The 26,498-nt window shown below is 53.2% G+C and overlaps 1 protein-coding gene across 4 annotated transcripts in view; it reads right to left on the reverse strand.

The window, feature by feature from the left end:
- The window catches only part of PSD2 (pleckstrin and Sec7 domain containing 2), a 49,106-nt gene that overhangs the window by 1,094 nt on the left and 21,514 nt on the right, over positions 1–26,498 (reverse strand). For 3 of the 4 annotated variants that reach the window (XM_038771030.1, XM_038771029.1, XM_038771028.1), the window contains 12 exons: positions 21,859–22,341; positions 19,750–19,944; positions 17,039–17,119; positions 16,248–16,360; positions 11,777–11,837; positions 8,992–9,082; positions 8,248–8,291; positions 6,313–6,503; positions 5,841–5,911; positions 4,757–4,914; positions 3,359–3,503; positions 928–1,071 (listed from right to left, as the gene is read on the reverse strand). In XM_038771030.1, the coding sequence (XP_038626958.1) occupies positions 928–1,071; positions 3,359–3,503; positions 4,757–4,914; positions 5,841–5,911; positions 6,313–6,503; positions 8,248–8,291; positions 8,992–9,082; positions 11,777–11,837; positions 16,248–16,360; positions 17,039–17,119; positions 19,750–19,944; positions 21,859–22,341 (1,777 nt within the window). The remainder of the gene's footprint in view (positions 1–927; positions 1,072–3,358; positions 3,504–4,756; positions 4,915–5,840; positions 5,912–6,312; positions 6,504–8,247; positions 8,292–8,991; positions 9,083–11,776; positions 11,838–16,247; positions 16,361–17,038; positions 17,120–19,749; positions 19,945–21,858; positions 22,342–26,498) is intronic. The other variant, XM_038771031.1, reaches the window with a different exon arrangement.

Here is a 26,498-nt window from a genome sequence, read left to right on the forward strand (position 1 = left end):
TTCACAGATGAGCTCACCGAGGCACAGAGAAGTTAAGTGACTTGCCCAGAGTCACATAGCTGACGATTGGCCGAGCCGGGGTTTGACCCCATGACCCCTGACTGCAAAGCCCGGGCTCTTTCCACTGAGCCACGCTGCTTCTCCAAGTCGTCTTCCAGTCTCGGTTCTATCACTTGTCTGCTGGGTGACCCTGGGCAAGTCAGTTTCTGCATCTGTAAAGTGGGGATTCGATACCCGTCCTCCCTCCGACTTAGGCTGGTGAGCCCCAAGTGAGACACGGACTGTGTCTCGCACCTGCTTAGCTCATATAATAATAATAATGGCATTTATTAAGCACTTACTATGTGCAAAGCACCGTTCTAAGCACTCCCAGGTGCTTAGTACAGTGCTTGGGCACACTAAGCACTTAAATACTGGTTGTTATGACAGCATTATAGACTGTGAGCCCACTGTTGGGTAGGGACCGTCTCTATATGTTGCCAAATTGTACTTCCCAAGCTCTTAGTACAGTGCTCTGCACACAGTAAGTGCTCAATAAATACGACAATGAATGAACAGCATAACTTTTCTGGGCCTCAGTTTCCTTCCTATGAAAAAAGGGGATGAGATTCCTGCTCTCCCTCCAAGACGATGAACCCTAGAGGTGACAGGGACTGAGGGATGATCTTGCACCGCCCTCAGTGCTCAGCACAGAGTAACCGCTGATTCCCATCAGCCTCTCGGCCTTGACCCCCCCTCCCTGCTTGCCCCTGGAGGCTCAGGCTAGGGCCGGACTCCAGAGACTCTCCCCACTGCGCAGGTGGATAGACCGAGGCCTGCCGGGACAGGGAAGAGGCCGAGCCTCCTCTGGATGCAGCAAGGCGCCGGGGGGAAAGCGGTCCCCCTCCCCACCCCCCAGCCCTGCCCGCTCCCCGTGAGGGGCCCCACCTCGAAAGTGAGATAGTGCTCCTTCAATCGGGCCTCCTCCGCCTCCTTGGATTTGGTGCTCTTCTTGGCCGGGTTCAAGCTGTGCTCGGCCAGCTCTTCCGTGATCTGCCTCATCTTGTTCTCGTGGGACCGCAGTTGCTCGTCCTGTGTGGAGGAGCGGGCACGGGTCCACGCCAGGTCCCCCGTGCCCGGGGAGGGCGGGCCGGGTTCTCCCCTGAGCTGGCCGCTGCGCCCATTCTCCGGGTTCGCCCCGGGCCCGGTCCATCGCGGAGACCCCTGCCCTGGTCCTCGAGCCCGGGGACTCCCGGGGTGACCCTGGCCTGAACCTCAAACCTCAAGCCGCCTCCGCGGGGTCACGGTCGGCACACGAAGGAGTCCGAGCTGGTGGCAGGGGGCTGAATGTGTGGCCTGTTGCCCCTCCAGCTCAACATGACCAAAGCAGAACTCTTTGCCTTCCCTCCAAGTCTTCTCAATCAAACCATCAGTCAGTGGAACTTACTGAGCGACTATGGCATGCAAAGCACCGTACTAAGCACTTGGGAGAGTGCAATCAAGTTAGTAGACATGATCCCTTGACCTCACGGTTACTTTAAGGTCTACTGTGTGCAGAGCACGGTCCTGAGTGCTTGGGAGAGCACACTAGAGTAGTAGACACGCTGCCTGCCCTTAAGGATCTTACAGTCTACTGTGAGTGCAGCAGCGTAATGAGCATTTGGGAGAGTCCAATTGAGTGAGGAGACACAATCCCTGCCCTTAAGGGGCTGACGCGTCCACTAATTCTCCCATCTCTTGACCCCACCACCACCTTCTCCATCTCTCAAGCCCCTTGTCTTGGCCATTATCTCCCTCTCCACAACCTGTTGGTTCTTCCCCCACAACAGTTCCTGGATCTGCCCCATCCTCTCCATCTAAATAGCTACCCAGCTGAAACCATAGCCCACCTTGACTCCTGCATCAGCCTCTCCAACTCCGGGCCATATATGATATATGCATACTTACATGCATATCTATAAATTATTTATTTATATTAATGTCCATCTCACGTTACCTCAGCGAGGGCAGGGATTGTGTCTTTCTTTCTTTTTTTTTGTTATTTGTTAAGCGCTGTGTGCCAGGCACTGTTCTGAGCGCTGGGCTAGATGCAAGCTAAGCAGTGTAGACACAGTCAATGTCTCACATGAGGTTCATTCATTCCTTCCATCATATTTCAGGCCAACTCCCTCTGCTGCCAATTTCTCAAAAGCCTTCAATGGTTGCCCCTTCCCCTCTGTATCGAGCAGAGATTACCGACCTTGGGCTTTAAGATACAAAAGCAGTGTGGTCTAGTGGACAGAGCCCGGGCTTGGGTTGGAGGCCTTGGGTTCTAATTCCCGCTTGTCTGCTGTGTGACCCTGGGCAAGTCACTTCACTTTGCCTGTTACCTCATCTGCAAAACGGGGATTAAGACAGTGAGCCCTTTGTGGGACAGAGACCGTGTCCACCCCGATTTGCTTTTAGCCACCCCAGTGCCTGGCACATAGTAAGCACTTAAAAAATACCATTTTTAAAAAAACAAAAAAACGACTGCCCTGTTCTCTCCCAAGTGCTTAATACAGTGCTCTGTACATAGACAATAATAACAATAATAATGATGGCATTTATTAAGCGCTTACTATGTGCAAAGCACTGTTCTAAGCGCTGGGGAGGTTACAAGGTGATCAGGTTGTCCCACGTGGGGCTCACAGTCTTAATCCCCATTTTCCAGATGAGGTAACCGAGGCCCAGGGAAGTGAAGTGACTTGCCCAAAGTCACACAGCTGACAACTGGCGGAGCCGGGATTTGAACCCACGAACTCTGACTCCAAAGCCCGGGCTCTTTCCACTGAGCCACGCTGCTAGCCACGTCTAGTAAGCTAGATGGCACGTAGTAAGTAGTACTGATAATGATAATAATGGCATTTATTAAGCGCTTACTATGTGCAAGGCACTGTTCTAAGCGCTGAAGGATGGATGGATGAATGACTTGGGCTGGGTGAGTGGTAGAGTCAGAGGGGTATAGTGAGAAGCAGCGTGGCTCAGTGGTAAGAGCCCGGGCTTTGGAGTCAGAAGTCATGGGTTCAAATCCGACTCCGCCAATTGTCAGCTGGGTGACTTTGGGCAAGTCACTTCACTTCTCTGGGCCTCAATCTGTAAAATGGGAGTTAAGACTGTGAGGCCCCCCGTGGGGCAACCTGATCACCTTGTTACCTCCCCAGGGCTTAGAACGGTGCTTTGCACATAGTAAGCGCTTAGCAAATGCCATCATCATTATTATTATCAGCGCTTAGAACAGTGCTTTGCACATAGTAAGCGCTTAACACATGCCATTATTATTATTATTGTTATGGGATGGGGGGGCGAGGGACGACAGGGAGAAGCGGGCGCCTCCGGAGGCCCCGCGCCCGGCCCTTACCTGGCACAGCCGAGTGGTGGAGGAGGGTAGCAGAGGCCGACAGAACTTCTTCATGGAGCAGATGGCGGCGGGGAAGGCGGGGGCGGAGAAAATAGCTGCCACCAGGTTGATTCTCAGGATCCAGGACAGCATTTCTTCCCTGCTCCTGGTGGGGGTGGGAACGGCCGGGGAGGAGGGCCGACGGACGGAATCTACCTGGGGTCCTTTTTCGGGTCTTCCCGCCCCTCCCTTCCTCCCGCTCCTCGCCCTCGAGCTGACCCACGTGAAGCTGGGGTCGGCGAGGAAACTGCCTGAACCACTGAGGGACGGCAACCTGCTGGACTATCTGGCGGGGGTGCGAGGGAGCTCAAGCCCGGAAATGGGGGGCCCCTCCCATCAGAGTCGGGGAAGTCTCAGGTCACTCCCTGGTGGACCTTCAACTACCAGAAGCCAGCCCCGGCTCTCCGCCACTTGTCTGCTGTGTGACCTTGGGCAAGTCGCTTCACTTCTCTGGGCCTCAGTTCCCTCATCCGTAAAACGGGGATTGAGACAGTGCGCCCCACGTGGGACAGGGACTGCGTCCAATCCGATTTGTTTGAAACCATCTCGGTGCTTAGTACAGTGCCTGGCACATCATAAGTACTTAAATACCACAATTATTCTTACTACAAACCCGGATCCTCCCTGCCCCTAGGATATGCCTGCCCCAACCAGCCTTCCCTCTCCTCTGCATCTTCAGATAGATCTTTCTCTGCCCAGGGGCCATGTCTCCACCTAACCACCACCCCGCTCATCTCTGACCCTGGTCCCGGTTTCCGCAAGTGGAAAAGAGGAACTTGGTGTCTCTTCCCCCTTGGACTGGGAGGACCTGGTGAGAACCTGGGGCTGTTGGAGAACTTGGATTATAGGAAACAACTCGGTTTGAGGGTTGATCCTGGGCCCCGAGTGTCCCTCAGACGCCCTGGGGGAAATTCTCCCCTCGGCCTCGTCATCTTCCTGACCCCTGTGAGACCCACCCACCCTCACAGTTAGAGTTGGACCATCTAACACACCCGACTCTCCCCCAGGGACCCAGCACAGACCATCCAACACCTCTGACTCTTCCTCCAGTGGCCCAAAATGGACCCTTCCCACCCCCCTCAAAGGGCCAGCCAACATCCTGGCTTTTTGGGTGCCCCTTGCCCAGGGCAGGTGGGTTTGGGAAAGCCTGCCCTCTTCCAGTTTGTGTGACCTAGAATCCTGCCCCCTCACCCAGTGCACGTCCGGCTTCAGAGCCTTAACTCGTCCAGTCTCTCCGGCCCATCCTGGGGGCCCTGGCACCCTTTCCCCGGGCAAGCTGGCCACCCCCGCCCTGCCCCGCTCCCGCCCCCCCGCCTCGTCCGGACTCCAGGCTGGGGAAGGGGGCAGCGGGTGACTCACGGGGCTTGGAAAAGGAAGACCCGCCAGTCGGCCGTCTTCAGCTTGAGCACGTTGGACTTCTTGCTGTAGTCCGAGGCCCTGGTAGCCAGCGCGTGGTGGACGCGGATGGCGTTTTTCAGGTCGGCTTCCGACAGGTCCTTGTCGGCTTTGTACTCATCCTGCACGGGTTGGGAGGACAGGCTTTAGTCAAAGATTCCAAACCCCTCTAGACTGGAAGCTCTTTGTGGGCAGGGAATGTGTCTACTGTTCTGTTGTACTCTCCCAAGCGCTTAGTACAGTGCTCCGCACACAGTGAGCGCTCCATAAATATGACTGATAGACTGACTGGCCCCTGTCCTTGCCCTCCCTCCAGCCAATCAGGCTAAAGGAGGCAGAGGGCACAGGGGCCAACTCCACTGGAAGTTCCCAGGGGGGTTAAACCGTCCTAGGGGTTGGGCAGGGCAACCCCATATTATCTCTTTCAGGAGCAAAGGGACTCATTCCCTGGAGCCTAGGCCCCTACTATCAAGTCCCTTCTGAAAGCCCATCTCCTCCAGGAAGCCTTCCCTGATTACCCTTATATCCCCACCCTATCTCCCCTCCACACACACCCACTAAAGATCCTTGTCCTTGAGGACAGGGATCGTGTCTACTTAGCTGTGTGACTTTGGACAAGTCACAACTTCTCTGTGCCTCAGGTACATCATCTGTAAAATGGGGATTAAAACTGGGAGCCCCACGTGGGACAACCTGATCACCCTGTATCCACCCCAGCGCTTAGAACAGTGCTTCGCACAGAGTAAGCGTTTAACAAATGTCTCCCCCTTCTAGACTGTGAGCCCCTTGTTGGGTAGGGACCGTCTCAATATGTTGCCAACTTGTACTTCCCAAGCTCTGCACACAGCAAGCGCTCAATACATATGATTGAAGAATGAATGAATGAATGAATGAAATGCCATCATTATTATTATTATTATTACTAACTCTCTTGTACTCTCCCAGTGCTCAGTGCAGTGGTCTGCACACAGCTCAGGAAATAGACCGGATTGATTGAGGGGTTGGCTGAGTGATGGATGGACGGACGGAAGGACGGGGGGGAGTTTACCTTCTGTAAATAGAGCACAGTTCCCTTGAGCACAGCATAAAACTTCTTCCAGCCTCGCCTGCCCCTGGGTGCTGGAGGGGGATGATGGGGAGGTTATTGAGGGTCTTTCCTTGCCTCTGCCTCACAAGCAGCCCCCCAACCCCGCTCTTTCCCCTCCCTTGGCCTGGGCCAGAATGAGCTCCTAACTTTCCCTATTTTGTATCGCGGCAAATGAGAATTTTGGACTTTTTCTACCCCCTTAGACGCTAAGTTCCTTGAGGGCAGGGGCTGTCGGATCCCTGGAAAACCCTGAAGACCGAACCTCAGGGACCTTCGAAGGTCAGGTCCTCCATCCCCCCGTCTCTGGGCAAACCATTCTGGGTAATGGCCCTTTCCTAGGCCCCTCCAGCGGTCCCAGGAGAGAGGTGGCCAGGCTCCTTCCTGAACTCCGTTTCTGGCGGCGGCGGGACTCCCACCCCGGGGCCAGACTCACTCCTCTTGCCGTCCATGTCGGCGTGGGTCTTCCGGGTGAGGACGCCGTGCTTGTAGGTGGTGGCGCCCAGGGCCTGGGGGACGTTCAGAAAGGGGTTCCCCCTGTCCACGATGCGCGTGACCTTCTTGGCCCCAGCTCCGAACTGATCGTCCACCAGCTCCGACAGCGACTTCCTCAGCTCGTCCTCGTCGCTGGGGGACAGAGACGGCGTCAAGTGGGAGCCGAGGCATGGCAACAGCTGGCCCCATCTTCCCTCATCCCCCCACCGCCCCCGACTCTGGGGTTTGACCTGCTCTGTCCCTCCCGGATTGGGAGGGTCAAGTTCCCACTATATCCCTAGCCAGGACTAGGGGGGGAAAGGGCTGGAGCAGGCAGCCGGAGGAGGGGAGGGGGCTGAGGGGAGGAGTTGAGATGCCCCAGGAAGGGGCTCGGAGGAGGCTAGCAGCAAAGCTAGCAGCAAAACTCCCTAGGCTAGGGAGGTTTTTTTGCCCCAGGGCTGGGAGAAGGCAGGAGAAGGAGGGATGGGGGAGAGGGGAGAGAAGGAGGAAGAGGAGGGCTGGGAGAACATAAGGGGATAGAGCAAGAAAAGTATGAATTGTTACACTGTACTCTCCCAAAGAGTTAGTACAGTGCTCTGCACACAGTAAATACTCAATAAATACAATTGAATGAACGAATGGGGGAGGTGGGGAGAGAAAGGAGGGAGGAACAGGGAAGCAGCGTGGCTCAGTGGAAAGAGCCCGGGCTTTGGAGTCAATCAATCAATCAATCAATCAATCAATCGTATTTACTGAGAGCTTACTATGTGCAGCACTGTACTAAGCGCTTGGGAAGTACAAATTGGCAACACATAGAGACAGTCCCTACCCAACAGTGGGCTCACAGTCTAAAAGGGGGAGACAGAGAACAAAACCAAACATACCAACAAAATAAAATAAATAGGATAGAAATGTACAAGTAAAATAAATAAATAAATAGAGTAATAAATATGTGCAACCATGTATACATATATACAGGTGCTGTGGGGAAGGGAAGGAGGTAAGATGGGGGGATGGAGAGGGGGACGAGGGGGAGAGGAAGGAAGGGGCTCAGAGGGGGAGAGGAGTCAGAGGTCATGGGTTCAAACCCCGGCTCCGCCAATTGTCAGCTGTGTGACTTTGGGCAAGTCACTTCACTTCTCTGGGCCTCAGTTCCCTCATCTGTAAAATGGGGATTAAAACTGTGAGCCCCCCCGTGGGACAACCTGATCACCTTGTAACGTCCCCAGCATTTAGAACAGTGCTTTGCACATAGTAAGCGCTTAATAAATGTCACCATTATTATTATTATTATTATTAACAGAGGTGGAGAGGGGAAGGAGGGAGCAGATTCCCTGCCCTGCAGCCCAGCCGGGCAGGAAATCTAGAGAACTGGGGAGCTGGAGGCAGGGAACGGGTCTACCAACTCTCCTGAACTGTCCTCTCCCAAGCACTTAGTACAGTGCTCCACACACAGTAAGCACTCAATAAATACCACTGACCGGTTGATTGGACTGGAAGCCACTCGCAGGCCTGAGGACCTGGCTACCAGCAGGCATCCCTGGGCCAGGGCACAGGCTGGGAAAGGGCCAGCCTGCACTACAAGCTGATCAATCAATCAATCAATCAATCAATCAATCGTATTTATGGAGCACTTACTGTGTGCAGAGCACTGTACTAAGTGTTTGGGAAGTACAAGATGGCAACATATAGAGACAGTCCCTACCCAACAGTGGGCTCACAGTCTAAAAGATCACAGTGCTCTCTCTCTCTCTCTATCACAGTGGAAGACAGCCCACAGTGCTCTCTTCCCACCACACATCAGAGCCTCAAAAGCCCAGGGGTGGAGATACGACCCTCCCCGTGCCCCACCTGGGGGAAGGCTGGACACAACCTGGGGCCCCAGGAGGGTACTCACATTGCCCATTCCAACTTCTCGTTCTTGATGGAGTGGTAGAGAGTCTGAAAGGGGAGGAGACGGCACTGGTGAGTTGCCTAACGGCACTTAGAACAGTGCTTGGCACATAGTAAGCGCTTAACAAATACCAAAATTATTATTATTATTATTAAAACTCACACACGATTTCCCCACATCTCCTCGTCGTCTTCCCTACCAAACCTTCCCTTCCGCCTAACTTTCCCATCACGGTTGACACCACTGCCGCCCTCCATTTCTGAAGCCTGAAAGCCTGGAATTATCCTCAGTCGCTCACGCTTTCAACTCTCCCGCTCAATCTCGTCGGTTTTTATTCCACCGCGTTTCCCACATCTGCCCATCCCACATCCCTCTTAGCACGGATGTCCTGCTGGTCTAGGTGGTTGGATCCTGGCTTGACTCGACCGTATCTTCCTCTTTGATAAATGCTACTGCTACGGGGTGGTCCCTTGAGCTTGTCTATCCGTCCTACTTATTTCCCTTTGTGCTCACAACGTCCCTGAGAGAGAGTAGGGAGAGACAGGTGTTTTTCTCATTTTTCAGATGAGAAAACCGAGACCCAAGGTGGGCAGGTGGCAGAGCCGGGAACTAAGAGTCCAGTCATCTCTTTTCCCTGCTGTCTCCCTTGGCCAGCCCTCAGGTTCCAGGGTCTCCTCTAGCCCCTGGCAGTGGGGGGTGGGGAGAGCTGGGATCTTGGGGGGCTTTGGGGACAGCCCTCAGAGGTACCTTCAGCAAGTCCTTGGCGAAGTCCTGCCCATTGTTGAGTCTGTCCAGGTTGGCGATGAACTGCTGGCATGACATTTTCTTCCCGATGTTCTGAAAGCCAGAGGGGTGAGAGGGTGGGAAGGGGCTGGGGGGCACTCCAGGGGCATCTCAGCCCCCCACGGTGAGGGTGAGAGAAGGAGGGAGACGGCAGAGATGAATATTGGCCCTGGTTGGCCAGGAGGGAATCTCCCAGAGGCATTTCTCTCGGTCATGACTGGAACCACTCAATCAATTAATGTTATTTTTTCAGTGCTTACTATATTCAGAGCGTGTACTAAGCACAATACAGGGAACACCTCTCCCTCCAGGCTCTCCTCCTCATGGAGCCCCACCCCACCTGCTGCCCCCCACCCCACCTCACCTGCAGACCCCCTCGCAGACACAGAGAAATAAAAGGCAGAGCCACCAAGAGAGAAAGGAGTCAGAGACATGCAGAGAGAGAGATGGCATAGCCAAGCCCCACCTGCAATGGGGAAAGACCGGATGAAAAAGGGAAACCCTGAGATAATCACTCCTGCCCTTCCTTCCTTCCCCTTCCTGCCCCCAGCATGGAAGCCAGCCTGGAGGAGGGGCAGGGAGGGAAAGCCCCTCGGGGGCCATGGGCAGGCTGAAGCCGGGAATCTGACTCAGCTGGGCCTGGAACCACAAGAACCAGTTCTGCCTAGGTCCAGTTTGGGCTGGGAGGGGGGCTTGGACTTCCACATGCCCGGGGTGGTTACACAGGCTGCTGGCTGCCCAGGTTCTGGGCCTTCACAGTCACAACAACAACAACAACAAAATAACAACACCCAGAATCTATGTGCCAGTTACTTTCCCATCAATGATCTCCAGAAACTCCCACCACCTCCCCATGATGGAGCTGGGCAGGTGGGGAGAGTGAGAGAAAGGGCAGTGGGGGGAAGAGGGGAGAGGAGAAGAATGGATGAGGGGTGAGAAGAAGAGGGGAGGAGAGTGGGAGGAGTGGGGGAGGATGGAAGGGTGGGAGAGCAGGAGAAGGGAGGAGAGGTGGGGAGGAGAGGGAAAAGGGGGAGGATGGAGGGGTGGGAGAGCAGGAAGAGGGGCAGGGGGAAATTGGGAGTCATGGGGTAGATTCAGGTGTGGTCAGAACCAGACAGACACACATACACAGCCGATGATAGGGAATGTATCTCTCTTTCACACAAACACACACAAACAGCAGCACTTACCACCTAGGAAAGGAGAAAAAGGCGGGAAGATGGGGTCCAGGAGCAGAAGGAAAAAAGGAGAGATTCATGAGGCGGGGGAGGTGAGCGAAAGGAGATCCCCCCACCCATCCCCAGCACAACCACACCCGTGGGGGGTTCCGGGCGGATGCGAGGAGACCCAGAAACTGAGCCCCAGAACCGTCTGGGCTAGAAATCATCTCCTCGATTCTCACAATGGCCCTCAAGGGGGCACAGTGGAATGATTCTCTCCACTTTACAGATGGGCAAACTGAGGCTCAGAGAGGCTTAGGGACTGGCCCCGAGTCACCTAGCAAACCTGGTGCTGGGACAAGACTGGAGCAGGGCCCGGCTCTCCTCAGAGATGGGGGTCAAGGACCCAGGGGAGGGAGAGAAGGAGAGGGGATGGAGCAGGAAAGATTACTGTGGGTAACAGCTATAAGGGGGCTGTGGGGTAGCCCCTCAGAGCTGGGAGGCTAACGATGCCCTGAGACCCCAGGAAAGGTTTGCCAGCCACCAGTACAGAGACAGGGCATGAAGCAGGCAAGAGGATGTGGAGGAGGAAGGAGGGAGGAAAAAGGTCTATTACCAAATCCTGCCCATTCTTTCTCCCCAGTATCTCCAAGGACTATGTCCGACCTGATTATCCTGTGTCTCCCCCAGGGCTTAGTACAGTGCTTGACACACTATATGTGCTTAAATACCACATTTACTACTACTAGTAGTAGTAGTAGTAGTACTAGAGCACAATTATTATTATTAGTAGTAGTAATAGTAGTAAGAATTTAAGGCCATCCTCACCACTTGAATCATATGTGCGTATTTAATATTTCTGTCTGTCTCCCATTTTAATAATAATAATAATGATGGTATTTGTAAAGTGCTATGTGCAAAGCACTGTTCTAAGCACTGGGGGGATACAAGGTTGTCCCACGTGGGGCTCACAGTCTTCATCCCCATTTTACAGATGAGGGAACTGAGTCAAAAAAGAAGTTAAGTGCCTCGCCCAAAGTCACACAGCTGACAATTGGCAGAGCCGGGATTGCCCATTATGGGCAAAGAATGTGTCTTCTGGGCTTCTGCTGCACTTCTCAGAGTGCACAGCGCCCCGTACTCAATAGGAGCTCAATAAATAATAATGATAATAATGATAATAGCAATTGGGGTATTTGTTAAAGCGCTTACTGTGTGTGAGGCACTGTGCTAAATGCTGGGGTGGATATAAGCAAATCAGGTTGACACAGTCCCTGCCCCACATGGGGCTCACAGTTTTAATCCCCATGAGGCAACTGAGGCCCAGGGAAGTGAAATGACTTGCTCAAGGTCTCACTGCAGACAAGTAGCGGAGCCAGGATTAGAACCCGGGTCGTTGGGGTCCCAGGCCCGGGCTCGTTCCACTAGGCCACGCTGCTACCTCTCTCCCAGATTAGGGCTCAGACTCCGAAGTCCCCCCACCCAACAGCGCTTCCCCTTTTCTCCTTGCTCCATCCTTCCCCCCTCCCCAATTCCATCCCCTGCTCCGCCCGCTGTCGCAGACAAGCCCCCACCACCCGCCCCCACTCACGTGGCCATGCAGGTCCGTGTTGAGGAGCATCAGAGCACATGTGAGGGTGTGAATTCCATCTGAAATACAGCAGAAAGGCCTTTAACCTCGGTTCAGGCATGCCCCCTTCTCACGCCCCCTCAACGGTCAGTTCATTCCAGGGTGGGGGGCTTCCCACGGGACTCCCGAAGCCAGACATCCCACCCTCACTCAAGTGGAGAGGTCGAACAGCACAACATCCGACATCCCCTGCTTGGGAGGGTCTCAATAATAATAATAATTGCATTTATTAAGCGCTTACTATGTGCAACGCACTGTTCTAAGCGCTGGGGAGGTTACAAGGTGATCAGGTTGTCCCAAGGCTGTCTCAATAATAATAATAATAATGATGGCATTTATTAAGCGCTTACTATGTGCAAAGCACTGTTCTAAGCGCTGGGGAGGATACAAAGTGATTAGGTTGTCCCACGTGGGGCTCACAGATTTAATCCCCATTTTACAGATGAGGGAACTGAGGCACAGAGAAGTCAAGTAACTTGCCCAAAGTCACACAGCTGACAAGTGGTGGAACCGGAATTTGAACCCATGACCTCTGACTCCAAAGCCCGGGCTCTTTCCACTGAGCCACAACTGCTTCTCTCAAGGGACCTGCACAGCGTCTCAAGGGACCTGGGGGGCGGGGGCGAGGGGTATCTCATCCCCTATCTCATCCCCTATCTCCCTATCCCAGGGGGTTAACTCATTCAATTGTATTTACTGAGCGCTTACTGTGTGCAGAGCACTGTACTAAGCGCTTGGGAAGTCCAAGTCGGCAACATATAGAGACGGTCCCTACCCAACAGCGGGCTCACAGTCTAGAAGGGGGAGACAGACAACAAAACAAAACGTGGAGACAGGTGTCAAAGTCGTCAGAACAAATAGAACTAAAGCTATAGGCACGTCATTAACAAAATAAATAGAAGAGTAAATATGTACAAGTAAAATAAACAGAGTAGTAAATCTGTACAAATATATATACAAGTGCTGTGGGGAGGGGAAGGAGGTAGGAAAGGGGGGATGGGGAGGAGGAGAGGAAAAAGGGGGTGGGTGGGAATGCCGTCTCCCCTCTCCGGGGTACTTTCCCACGTGCTTGGTGTTACATTCAGTGGGCGTTCAGTAAACACTCTAACCAGTCCACCTGACTATTACAACACGGAGCAGCGTGTGGCCTAGTAGAAAGAGCCCAGGCCTGGCAACCGGAGGACATGGATCCCAATCCCGACTCCGCCACTTTTTTGCTGTGAGGCCTTGAGCAAGTTACTTCACTTCTCTGGGACTCAGCTTCCTCATCCGTGAAAGGGGGATGAAGACTGTGAGCCTCATGTGGGACAGGGACAGCGTCCAACCCGATTAGCTTATATCTAATATATCTATAGCTTATATCTATATCTCTATTTTACTTGTACATATCTATTCTATTGATTTTATTTTGTTAGTATGTTTGGTTTTGTTCTCTGTCTCCCCTTTTAGACTGTGAGCCCACTGTTGGGTAGGGACTGTCTCTATATATTGCCAATTTGTACTTCCCAAGCGCTTAGTACAGTGCTCTGCACATAGTAAGCGCTCAATAAATACGATTGATGATGATGATGATGATCTATCCCAGCGCTTAGTACAGTGCCTGGCATATAGAACACGCTTAACAAATACCACAACAAAAAAAAAACCGGAGAGGTCTAGAGGAAAACCATTTCCCCTCGATCCGCCCTGAGGGGAAATGAAGATCAATTATCCCGTTTCCCGGGTGACTGTGTAATCCATCACTTCCCAGGGTCTCATTAACCTTTCACGGTCATCAAAAAATAATCCTAACTGCCTCACCTGAGACTCTTTCAGGCTGGTAGGGGTGGACTTGGGAAAGGGGGGAAGCTCCGCTCTCCCTAGGTACCTGAGGGTGCTGGAGGCTAATCTGACCCAAGATACACTGATGCAGGCTAATAATAATAATAACGGTACTTGTTAAGCGCTTACTATGTGCCAAGCACTGTCTCTAGACTGTGAGCTTGCTGTGGGCAGGGAATATGTCTGTTTGTTGTTGTACTGTCCTCTCCCAAGCGCTGAGTACAGTGCTTTGCACACCATAAGCACTCAATAAATACTACTGAATCATGAATGAAAGAAAGCTCTAAACACTGGGGTAGAGACAAGTCAGTCAGGTTGGATGTAGTCCCTGTCCCACACGGGGCTCACTGCCTTAATCCCCATTTTACAGACGAGGAAATTGAGGCACAGAAGTGAAGTGGACTAGTGGCAGAGCTGGGATTAGAACCCAGGTCCTTCTGACTCTCAGGCCTGGGCTCTAACCACTGGCCACACTACTATGGATCGAGGACACACTGACTCGAGATGAACTGATGCAGGGGGGAAATGTCTTTTAGACTGTGAGCCCACTGTTGGGTAGGAACTGTCTCTATATGTTGCCAATTTGTACTTCCCAAGCGCTTAGTACAGTGCTCTGCACATAGTAAGCGCTCAATAAATACGATTGATGATGATGATGGAAATGTGGCGGGGCAGGGTCTTTGTGTTTGGCGGGGAGGGGAAGGGCAGTCCTACGCTGCTCCACCCATCACCCCTGCCCCAAACTCTCCTGGCCGGCCAGTGAAGCGACTGGTCCGGAGAACGGAGGCAACCTGCAGCCTCAGTCGGGATGATGGCTGACAGTAATGATGGTATTTGTTGAGCGCTTACTTTAATAATACTATATATAATAATACTATAATAATAATAATGGCATTTATTTGGCATTTAGGTTGCCAACTTGTACTTCCCAAGCGCGTAGTACAGTGCTCTGCACACAGTAAGCGCTCAATAAATACGATTGATTGATTTATTAAGCGCTTACTATGTGCCAAGCACTGTTCTAAGCGCCGGGAAGGTTAGAAGGTGATCAGGTTGTCCCACGGGGGGCTCACAGTTTTAATCTCCATTTTACAGATGAGGTAACTGAGGCCCAGAGAAGTGAAGTGACTGGCCCAAAGTCACACAGCTGGCAATTGGTGGAGCCGGGATTTGAACCCGGGACCTCTGACTCCAAAGCCCGGGCTCTTTCCACTGAGCCACGCTACTATGTGCCAAGCACTGTTCTGAGCGATGAGGCCTCCAGCTGACATTGCTGAGCCCTCCCTTGCTGGAAACCCATCTTGGGGGGGGTACTCTCAGTGGGGTTTAGTACGGGCCAGGGCTTGGGAGAGGGTCTTTTCCACTTTTTTGCTTATTTTTACCGTATTCAGTCACATCTGTGTGTTTCTTCTTGTTCCCACCTCCCCGCTACACTAGAATAGAGTAGTTCCTCAGCTTGGCCTAGTGGCAAGGGCACGGGCTTGGGAATCAGAGGACGTGAGTTCTAATCCCAGTTCCGCCCCTCGTCTGCTGTGTCACCTTACCTCATCTGCAAAATGGGGATTAAGACTGTGTGCTCCGTGTGGGACAGGGACTATGTCCAACCTGATTAACTTGAAATACTAATAATAATAATGACGGCATTTGTTAAGCGCTAAGTGCGAAGCACCGTTCGAAGCGCTGAGGGGGATCCAAGGTGATCAGGTTGTCCCATGTGGGGCTCACAGTCTTCATCCCCATTTTCCAGGTGAGGTAACTGAGGCCCAGAGAAGTTAAATAACTCGCCCAAAGTCACACAGCTGACAAGTGGCGGAGCCGGGACTAGAACCCATGACCTCTGGCTCCCAAGCCCGGGCTCTTTCCACTGAGCCACGTTGTAACCACCCTAGCACTTAGAATAGTGCCTGGCCCATAGCAAGCGCTTAACAAATGCTATTATTATTATTATTACTATTATTACTAAATCCCAGAGTCCTCCCCAGACCGGTGCCCGGCCATGGCAGTGCCCGGCCTGGTAACCAGCCCCAGCAGTATTTAGCCCAGTGCCCAATCATCATCATCATCATCAATTGTATTTATTGAGCGCTTACTGTGTGCAGAGCACTGTACTAAGCGCTTGGGAAGTACAATTTGGCAACATATAGAGACAGTCCCTACCCAATAGTGGGCTCACAGTCTAAAATCACACAGTCCAGTGGCCAGCCACCTGCAGATGTCCAGCTCAGTGCCTGACCTCAGACCAGGGGCCAGCCATGGCAGCGCCCAGCCTAGCGTCCAGCCCAGTGCCCAACCACACAGTGCCTGGCCACCACCAGATGCCCAGCCCGGTTTCCAAACCCAGCTCAGTGCCTGGCCCCCAGCAGCGTCCAGATCAGTGCCCGGCTGCCAGCAGATGCCCAGGCCAGTGTCCAACCTCAGTCCCGTGCCCCGTCCCCAGCAGCGCCCAGAGCAGCCCAGTGCCCGGCCCCTGAAGCCTCCAGCAGATGCCCAGCCCAATGCCCAGTCCAGAGTCCGACCTCGGCCTAAGCAGCAGAATCCAGCCTAATTCCCAATCCCAGCCCCCAGCCCAGTGCCCGTGGCAACGAGAGGGCACGGGAGAAGGGCCATACCTTCAGACGGGCTCTCGTCCTGGTTGCACTGGCAGTATCTTCTGGAGAAGTGGGTCAGCACCCTCTCCCGCTCCTGAGTCTCCCCCATCAGGGGGAAGGTCTTGAGGAACGTCCTGGGTGGAAAGACCCACAGCAGGGTGACCAGTTGGAAGGAGAGAGGGAGTAGGGAGGCCTGGTGAAAACTGCTTAGGAATATGGGGAGGCGGGAGAATCCAGGCTCTAATCCCAGCTCTTCAACTTGCCTGCTGAGTGCTCTAGGGTAAGACGCTTAAATTCTCTGTGCCTCAGTCCCTTCATCTTTAAAAGAGGGATTAAAATCCCTGCTTTCTCTCCCGATTAGGCGGGGCACCCCATGTGGGACAGGGACTCTGCCTGATCTGATGATTTTATATCTCCCCCGGCACTTAGCACAGTGCTCAGCACGTAGCAAAGACTTAAGAAATGGCACAGTTTTTACAACTGATGATTAGTGTACAAACGTGGCTCTGTTTCCACCAGGCTGGAACCAGATTAGGTGACCTGGCATTAATTCTCGGATCTCTGAAATCATCAGAAGATCTGGGTTCTAATCCCAGCTCTGCCGCTTGTCTGCTGGGTATTCCTTTCACTTTTCTGGGCCTCAGTTCCCTTATCTGGAAAATGGGGTCGTATCTTACAAGCAGCAGGCTCTAAGCTCCTGAGGGGCCAGGGGGGTCCCGGGACAAGATCCAGACTTGGGGGAGGAAGGATGGGGAGGGGCTCCTCCAGGAGGCGGCTGCCCACCCCCAACCCCGTGGGCCGGGAATGCTCACCTAAGCGCTCTGTCCAGGGTGAGGCCGGAGAAGTCGAAGAAACTGAGGTATTCTTCTGCCACAGACTTGCTGAACTCGTTACTGTAATGAGAGTAGGGCGATGGGGGTCAGGGGGGAAGAGAATAGAGAGGGAAGGAGAGGTGAAGGGGAAGAGGGGAAAGGGAGAGGAGGGGGTGGAGATGGGGAGAGGATCAATCAATCAATCAATCAGTGGTATTTATTGAGCGCTTACTGTGTGCAGAGCACTGTACTAAGCGCAGAGCGGAAAGGAGAGGGAAGGAGGGGAGGGAAGAGATGAGAGAGAAGAGGAGGTAGGGGAGGGCAGGAGGGGAGGAGGAAGGGAAAAGGAGGGAGAAGAAGGGAAGGGAAGAGGTACTGTACTGGGCACCCACTCAGCTCAATGTACGCACTGAATGTACCTGTGGCATTACACTGTCCTCTCCCAAGCACTTAATACAGTCCTGTGCACACCCTAAGCGCTCAATAAATGCCACCGATTGATTGATTTCTTGAGCACTGTATTGGGCCACCCACTGTGAGCAGAGCACAGTACTGGGTCCTTAGGCGCATCCAGGAAAATGAAAAGAGAGGACTTAGGCCTTCAAGCTGATAATCCAATGGGACAATTAGGAAACACAAATTGGCACGTTGGCGCTAGTTGGGCGTGAGGTTGGCACTGTGTGAATCAATAGGCAGGGGAGGGAGAGGGAAGCTTTCTGAGGACTGAGGAGGGGAGACAGAGAACAAAACAAAACATATTAACAAAATAAAATAAATAGAATAGATATGTACAAGTTAAATAAATAAATAAATAGGGCTTAGTACAGTGTTCTGCACTCAGTAAGCGCTCAATAAATACGACTGAATGGATGAGGCCTGGCTGGACCCCACCTCAGAAGGACAAAAGCCATAATAATGGTGGCATTTGTTAAGTGCTTACTATGTGCCAGGCGCTGTTCTAAGCACTGGGATAGATGCAAGCTAACCAGGCTGGACAAAGTCCCTGTCCCACATAGGGCTCACAGTCTTAATCCCCATTTTGTTCTCTGTCTCCCCCTTCTAGACTGTGAGCCCACTGTTGGGTAGGGACCGTCTCTATATGTTGCCAACTTGGATTTCCCAAGCGCTTAGTACAGTGCTCTGCACACAGTAAGTGCTCAATAAATACGATTGATTGATTGATTGATTAATCCCTATTCTGCAGGTGAGGGAACCAAAGCACAGAGACGTTATATGACTTGCCCAGGGTCAAATGGCTCAGTGGAAAGGGCCTGGGCTTTGGAGTCAGCGGTCGTGGGTTCAAATCCCGGCTCTGCCAGTAGCCAGCTGTGTGACTTTGGGCAAGTCACTTAACTTCTCTGGGCCTCCGTTACCTCATCTGTAAAATGGGGATTAAGACTGTGAGCCCCCCGTGGGACAACCTGATCACCTTGTAACCTTTCCAGCGCTTAGAACAGTGCCTTGCACATAGTAAGCGCTTAATAAATGCTATTATTATTATTATTATTATCCCCATTTTACGGATGAGGTAACTGAGGCCCAGAGAAGCGAAGTGGCTTGCCCAAAGTCACCCAGCTGACAGTTGGCGGCGCTGGGATGTGAACCCGTGACCTCTGACTCCAAAGCCCGGGATCTTCCCACTGAGCCACGCTGCTTCCCTTGGAGATTCAGCACTGACGGGGGCTGTACTGTCCCTCGAAAATTCACCACCACCAGAGGGCGCCCCTTCCCTTGAAGATTCACCACCACCACCAGGGGGCGCGCCATCTCTTGAAAATTCGCCACCACCAGGGGGCGCGCCTTCCTTGAAGATTCATAACCACCAGGGGGCGCGCCGTCCCTTGAAAATTCACCACCACCAGGGGGCGCGCCGTCTCTTGAATAATAATAATGATAATAATAATAATAATAATAATAATAGCATTTGTTAAGCGCTTACTATGTGCCAAGCACTGTTCTGAGCGCTGGGGGGGTGATACAAGGTAATCAGGTTGTCTCACATGGGGCTCACAGTGAAGCACAGAGAAGCAGAGCGTGGCTCAATGGAAAGAGCCCGGGCTTTGGAGTCGGAGGTCATGGGTTCAAACCCCGGCTCCGCCAATTGTCAGCTGTGTGACTTTGGGCAAGTCACTTCACTTCTCTGGGCCTCAGTTACCTCATCTGTAAAATGGGAATTAAGACTGTGAGCCCCCCCGTGGGACAACCTGATCACCTTGTAACCTCCTCAGCGCTTAAAACAGTGCTTTGCACATTGTAAGCGCTTAACAAATGTCATCATTATTACTAACCCCACTTTCCAGATGAGGTAACTGAGGCCCAGAGAATAATAATAATAATAATGATAGCATTTATTAAGCGCTTACCATGTGCAAAGCACTGTTCTAAGCACTGGGACGTTACAAGGTGATCAGGTTGTCCCTCAGGGGGCTCACAGTCTTCATCCCCATTTTACAGATGAGATAATTGAGCCACAGAGAAGTTAAGTGACTTGCCCAAAGTCACACAGCTGAAAATTGGCAGAGCCGAGATTTGAACCCCTGACCTCTGACTCCAAAGCCCGGGCTCTTTCCACTGAGCCACGAGAGAAGTTGAGTGACTTGTCCAAAGCCACACAGCTGACAAGTGGCGGCGCAGGGATTAGACCCCACGACCTCTGACTCCCAAGCCGGTGCTCTTTCCACTGAGCCACGCTGCTGAAGATTCCCACTTACTTCTTGCCGAGCTGGCGGGCTACATCACAGTGCTTGAACCCCTCGAGGTTGTAGAGGCGCTGAGCCAGGCGCCGGGCGGCCTCCCCGTCCACCCGGCAGCCGTTGGCTAAGGTGTCCGTGCTCCCCTGGTCCAGCTGCTCCGCGCTGCCCAGGTCCGAGTCGGAGTTGAACAGGGTGTCCTCCAAACTGGCATCGCTGAGGCAGGAACAGGAGAGGAGAGCAGGGGTTGGGGAGGTGAGTGGGGTGTCCTATCCCTGGTTGATTACTTCATCATCATCATCATCATCAATCGTATTTACTGAGCGCTTACTGTGTGCAGAGCACTGTACTAAGCGCTTGGGAAGTCCAAGTTGGCAACATATAGAGACAGTCCCTACCCAACAGTGGGCTCACAGTCTAAAAGGGGGAGACAGAGAACAAAACCAAACATACTAACAAAATAAAATAAATAGAATAAATATGTACAAGTAAAATGAATAAATAAATAGAGTAACAAATATGTACAAACATATATACTTCATATATACTTCATCAGCCTCCTTGCTGACCTCTCTGCCGCCTGTCTCTCCCCACTCCAGGCCATGCTTCGCTCTGCTTCCCGGGTCATTTTTCTACAAAAATGTTCAAGAAATGTTTCCCCACTCCTCAAGATCCTCCAGAAACATCGGATCCACCATCAGTGGGGTCTGAGACCCTGTTACTGAGGGGGAATCCCTGATCTTGAGCACTGTACAAGCGCTTAGTACAGCGCTCAAGCGCTTAGTACAGTGCTCTGCACACAGTAAGTGCTCAGTAAATACGATTGATGATGATCTTCCCTCCAGGGCCCTCATTTAGCCCCCAAACACCCCTCCACCTCAGACTGCCCTCACCTCTCTCTCCTCAGAGATATTCTTCCCAATCAGCCCCTCAATCATCATCATCATCAACTGTATTTATTGAGCGCTTACTATGTGCAGAGCACTGTACTAAGCGCTTGGGAAGTACAAATTGGCAACATATAGAGACAGTCCCTACCCAACAGTGGGCTCACAGTCTAAAAAGGCTCAATCCCCTCAAGAAGTACGCCGGGGGAAGGCGATGGTCTCCTTCCCATTTCACACATGGGAAAACTATTTTTAATGTCTCTCTCCCCTTGAATTGTAAGCTCCTCAAGGACAGGGATTTTTGCCTATTAATTGTACTAAGTACAGTGCTCTGCACACAGTAGGCTGTCAACTCAAGGACAGGAATCAGGTCTACTTTACTGGTACTGGAACTGGTATGTATATATGTTTGTACATATTTATTACTCTATTTTACTTGTACATATCTATTCTATTTATTTTATTTTGTTAATATGTTTGGTTTTGTTCTCTGTCTCCCCCTTCTAGACTGTGAGCCCACTGTTGGGTAGGGACTGTCTCTATACGTTGCCAACTTGGACTTCCCAAGCGCTTAGTACAGTGCTCTGCACACAGTAAGCGCTCAATAAATACGATTGACTGATTGGTACTCTCCCAAGCACTTAGTTCAGTGCTTGGCACATGACTGTAAGGTCCACAAGGACAGAGATCTCATCCTCTAGACTGTTAGCTCATTACGGGCAGGGAATGATGTGTCTTTATTGTTATATTGTACTCTCTCAAGCATGTAGTACAGTGCTCTGCACACAGTAAGCGCTCACTAAATACGACTGAAATACGAAATACTTTTGGATTGGACTCTCCAAAAATGCTTAGCGCAGAACTGTAAACTCCTTAGAAGCAGCAAGGCCTCGTGGCAAGAGTACGGGCTTGTGTGTCAGAGGACAAGGTTCTAATCCCGTCTCCGCCACTTCTCTACTGTGTGACCTTGGGCAAGTCACTTCACTTCTCTGTGCCTCAGTTACCCCACCTGTAAAACGGGGATTGAGACACGTGGGACAGGGACCGAGTCCAACCGTTTAGCTTGTATCCACCCCAGTGCTTACTGCATGGCCCAAAGTAAGCGCCTAACAAATACCCTAATTATTAATTACTGCAAATACCAGCGACCGATTGATTGACGCACTGAAGTTGAGCCACCCGCCAGAAGTCACACAGCCCTCTCCTCCTCGTCCCCGCCGTCCGAGGTCTTTCCCACCTTTACCTGACGGAGTTCATCAGCGAGGCGGCCGCCGCCTCGTCCTCCGCGTGGAAGCCATTGGGGAGGAGGGTCTTGAGGGAGAGTCGGGTGAGCACGTTCTCCGAGCGGCTACTGGTGATGGAGTGTCTGAGGGGGCTCCCGGCGTCCCCGTCCGCGGCCGGGGAGGCCCCCCCGGCTCGCTGCTCGGCCGCCGCGTCCCCCTGGGGCTGGCCCTCCGGGGGCGGGGGGCTCTCTTTGACCCTCTGCTGGATCAGCGGCGTCAGCGGGGCCTCGAAGCTCACACAGCTGTCCGTCTCGTCCGTCAGGCTGAGCACGTCCAGGGAGTCCAGGCTGCTGTAGTAGGTGCCCTTCATCAGGTCCGACTCCACGATCTTCTCGAAGGTGGAGCTGAAGCCGTCCCGGATGTCTTTGAACTGCAACTCCCGGTCTTCGTCCGGGCCGTCGGGGCCATCGGGGTCGTCCAGGCCGGCGGCCGCTGACGACGCTCTGAAAAACAGCGGGACACGCCGTCGGGGGGCTGGGCCTGGGTCTGGGATGGCCGGCATCCCCTGCCCGCTCTCTTCCTCCCTTCAAAGCCCTACTAAGAGCTCACCTCCTCCAGGAGGCCTTCCCAGACTGAGCCCCCTTTTTCCTCTCTTCCCCATCACCCTACCTCCTTCCCCTCCCCACAGCACTTGCATATGTTTGTACAGATTATTCTATTTATTTTACTTGTACGTACTTACTATTCTGTTTATTTTGTTAATGATGTGCATATAGCTATAATTCTATTTGTTTTGACGATTTTGACACCTGTCTACATGTTTCCTTTTGGTGTCTGTCTCCCCCTTCTAGACTGTGAGCCCGTTGTTGGGTAGGGACCGTCTCCATTCATTCATTCAATCGTATTTATTGAGTGCTTACTGTGTGCAGAGCACTGTACTAAGCGCTTGGGAAGTACAAGTTGGCAACATATAGAGACGGTCCCTACCCAACAACGGGCTCACAGTCTAGAAGAGGGAGACAGACAACAAAACAAAACAATATGTTGCCGACTTGCAATAATAATAATAATAATGATGGCATTTGTTAAGCGCTTACTATGTGCAAAGCACTGTTCTAAGCGCTGGGGAGGTTACCAGGTGATCGGGTTGTCCCACGGGGGGGCTTACAGTCTTAATCCCCATTTTACAGATGAGGTAACTGAGGCCCAGAGAGGTGAAGTGACTTGCCCAAAGTCACACAGCTGACAACTGGCGGAGCCGGGATTTGAACCCATGACCTCCGACTCCAAAGCCCGGGCTCTTTCCACTGAGCCACGCTGCTTCTCTGTAGCTGCTTCTCTTGTACTTCCCAAGCGCTTAGTACAGTGCTCTGCACACAGTAAGCGCTCAATAAATACGATTGAATGAATGAAAGAATGAATGAATGAATGGTCGGGGAGGGAGGCCGGCGCCCCCTGCCGGCTCTCTGAAAAACAGCGGGGCACGCCGTCGGGGGGCCGGGTCTGAGATGACCGGCGCCCCCTGCCGGCTCTCGGAAATACACCGGGGCACGTGGTCGGGGAGCGGCGCTTAGTACAGTGCTCTGCACACAGTAAGCGCTCAATAAATACGATTGAATTGAATGAATGAGGACGGCGCCCCCTGCCGGCTCTCGGAAATACACAGGGGTACGTGGTCGGGGAGCGAGGCCGGCGCCCCCTGCCGGCTTCCTGAAAAACAGCGGGGCCCGTGGTCGGGGAGCGGGGCCGGCGCCCCCTGCCGGCTCTCGGAAAAACACCAAGGTACGTGGTCGGGGAGCGGGGCCGGCGCCCCCTGCCGGCTCTTGGATAAACACCAAGGTACGTGGTCGGGGAGCGGGGCGGGCGCCCCCTGCTGGCTCTCGGAAAAACACCAAGGTACGTGGTCGGGTAGCGGAGCCGGCGCCCCCTGCCGGCTCTCTGAAAAACAGCGGGGCCCGTGGTCCGGGAGCGGAGCTGGCGCCCCCTGCCGGCTCTCGGAAAAACAGCGGGGCCCGTGGTCGGGGAGCGGGGCTGGCGCCCCCTGCCGGCTCTCGGAAAAACAGTGGGGCCCGTGGTCGGGGAGTGGGGCTGGCGCCCCCTGCCGGCTCTCGGAAAAACACTGGGGTACGTGGTCGGGGAGCGAGGCCGGCGCCCCCTGCCGGCTCTCGGATAAACACCAAGGTACGTGGTCGGGGAGCGGTGCTGGCGCCCCCTGCCGGCTCTCGGAAAAACACCAAGGTACGTGGTCGGGGAGAGGAGCTGGCGCCCCCTGCCGGCTCTCGGAAAAACACTGGGGTACGTGGTCGGGGAGCGAGGCCGGCGCCCCCTGCCGGCTCTCGGAAAAACGGCGGGGCCCGTGGTCGGGGAGCGGGTCTGGCGCCCCCTGCCGGCTCTCGGAAAAACACCAAGGTACGTGGTCGGGGAGAGGGGCCGGCGCCCCCTGCCGGCTCTAGGAAAAACAGCGGGGCCCGTGGTCGGGGAGCGGAGCCGGCGCCCCCTGCCGGCTTCCTGAAAAACAGCGGAGCCCTTGGTCAGTGGGCCACGGTGATTCCCAGGCCCCTGCCTATCCACTAACTGCTATTTGTTAAGCGCTTACTATGTGTCAGGCACTATACTAAGCGCTGGGGAGGGACTAGTAATGATAATAATAATAATAACAATGGTATTTGTTAAGCGCTTACTACGTGCAAAGCACTGATCTAAGCGCTGGGGGGGATACAAGGTGATCAGGTTGTCCCAAGTGGGGCTCACAGTCTTCATCCCCATTTTACAGACGAGGCAACTAAGGCACAGAGAAGTGAAGCGACTTGCCTAAGGTCACACAGCTGACAAGTGGTAGAGCAGGATTAGAACCCATGACCTTCTCCCACGCCCGCACTGTATCTACTATGCCATGCCGCTTCTCTGCCTAGACCACGCTACTTCTCTAATACACTTATATACCCTCAGTACAGACACAATGATAATAATAATAATTATGGTATTTGTTAAGTGCTTACTATGTGCCAAGCACTGTTCTAAGCGCTGGGGTAGATACAAGGTAAGCAGGGACTCACAGCCTTAACCCCCATTTTTCTGATGAGGTAACTGAGGCACAGAGAAGTTAAGTGGCTTGCCCAAGGTCACACAGCAGACAAGTGGCGGAGCTGGGAGTCAGGTCATGGGCTCTTATCCAGGGTCTGCCACTTGTCTGTTGTGTGACCTTGGGCAACTCACTTCACTTCTCTGGGCCTCAGTCCCCTCATTTGGAAAATGGGGATTGAGACTGTGAGCCCCATGTGAGACAAGGACTGGGTCCAGCGCAATTTGCTTGTATCCACCCCAGAGCTTAGTACAGTGCCTGGCACACTGCACTTAACAAATACCACCATTATCATCTTTATTGTTATTATTACCTGAACTAAACTGGGGTCAGGAATGATGGCAACCCCAGGGCCTCGCTCACCAGTTGCCTCGCCTCCACTGCCCCAGCCCCTCGCACCTTGCCCCCTCTGATTCCCTGCCCTCCCCCATCATACCAAAAAGCAGAGAAGATGCCCTGTGCCTCTTGGTGGAGAGGTTTTCTCCATCTAGATCATCTCCCCTTCCCCTGCCCCCGTTTCTCCAGCACCACCAGCCAAGTTAGGGATCACGGCCCACCCGTGATCACCGGTGGGCCAATGTTTCGTGAGGGCAGGAGGAGGGGGTGGGCAGCAGGAGGGCAGACAGGCTTCGAGCTGCTTGGAAAGTGCCAACTGGGGATTCTTCCGCCCTGCTAGATCCTCTCAGGCCTGGACACGGGCCTGGGCTGAGCAGCCAGGACGTCCAGTCCAGACAGCTGCCAGGGGAGATGATGGATTCTCAACCAGAGTGGGCACCTGTCCCCCTCACCGCTGTGAAGCTGGCACCTCTGCATATGCTGGCTGCCCTTCTGGACACCCACCCTCATGGCTAGAAATGCCAACCTCCTCGTTGTATCTCAATCTCGTCTATCTCGCTGCCCTTGCCCACATCCTGCCTCTGACTTGGATTGCCCTCCCTCATCATATCTGACAAACAATTACCCTCCCCTGCTTAAAAGCCTTGTTGAAAGCACATCTCCTCCAAGTGGCCTTCCCTAAGCCCTCGTTTCCTCTTTTCCCACTTCTTTCTGCATCGCCCTGACTTGCTCCCTTTACTCACTACCACTCCCAGCCCGACAGCACTTATGTACATAATTGCAATTTATTTATTTATACTAATGTCTGTCTCCCCCTCTAGACTGTACGCTCCTTGTGGGCAGGGAATGTTTCAACTACTGTTGTGTTGGACTCTCCTATGACCTTAGTTTAGTGCTTTGCACAGAGTAGATGCTCAATAAATGATTGACTGATTACTAGAGATGGACTATCCAATACCCCGACTCTTCCCCGTGACCCATCACAGACCAACCAACATCCCTGACTTTCCCTCTCCATCCCTGACTCTCCCCCAGTGACCCAGCGGACCATCCAACCCCCCTGACTCTCCCTCCAGTGACCCACCTTTACCCATGACGTGGTCTGCCCAGCTCCAGGGCCCACCCTAGGGATGTCTCCCAACTACAGAATCCCCTGGCAGAGGGACGTCCTGGGCATGTGACCACAGGTCAGCCCAGTGATTTTTCATGCCAATGTGGGGCAGGACATGAAGGTGGCCTTGG

The sequence above is a fragment of the Tachyglossus aculeatus genome, chromosome X2 (assembly GCF_015852505.1).
Source record: "Tachyglossus aculeatus isolate mTacAcu1 chromosome X2, mTacAcu1.pri, whole genome shotgun sequence".
Taxonomy (NCBI): Eukaryota; Metazoa; Chordata; class Mammalia; order Monotremata; family Tachyglossidae; genus Tachyglossus; species Tachyglossus aculeatus.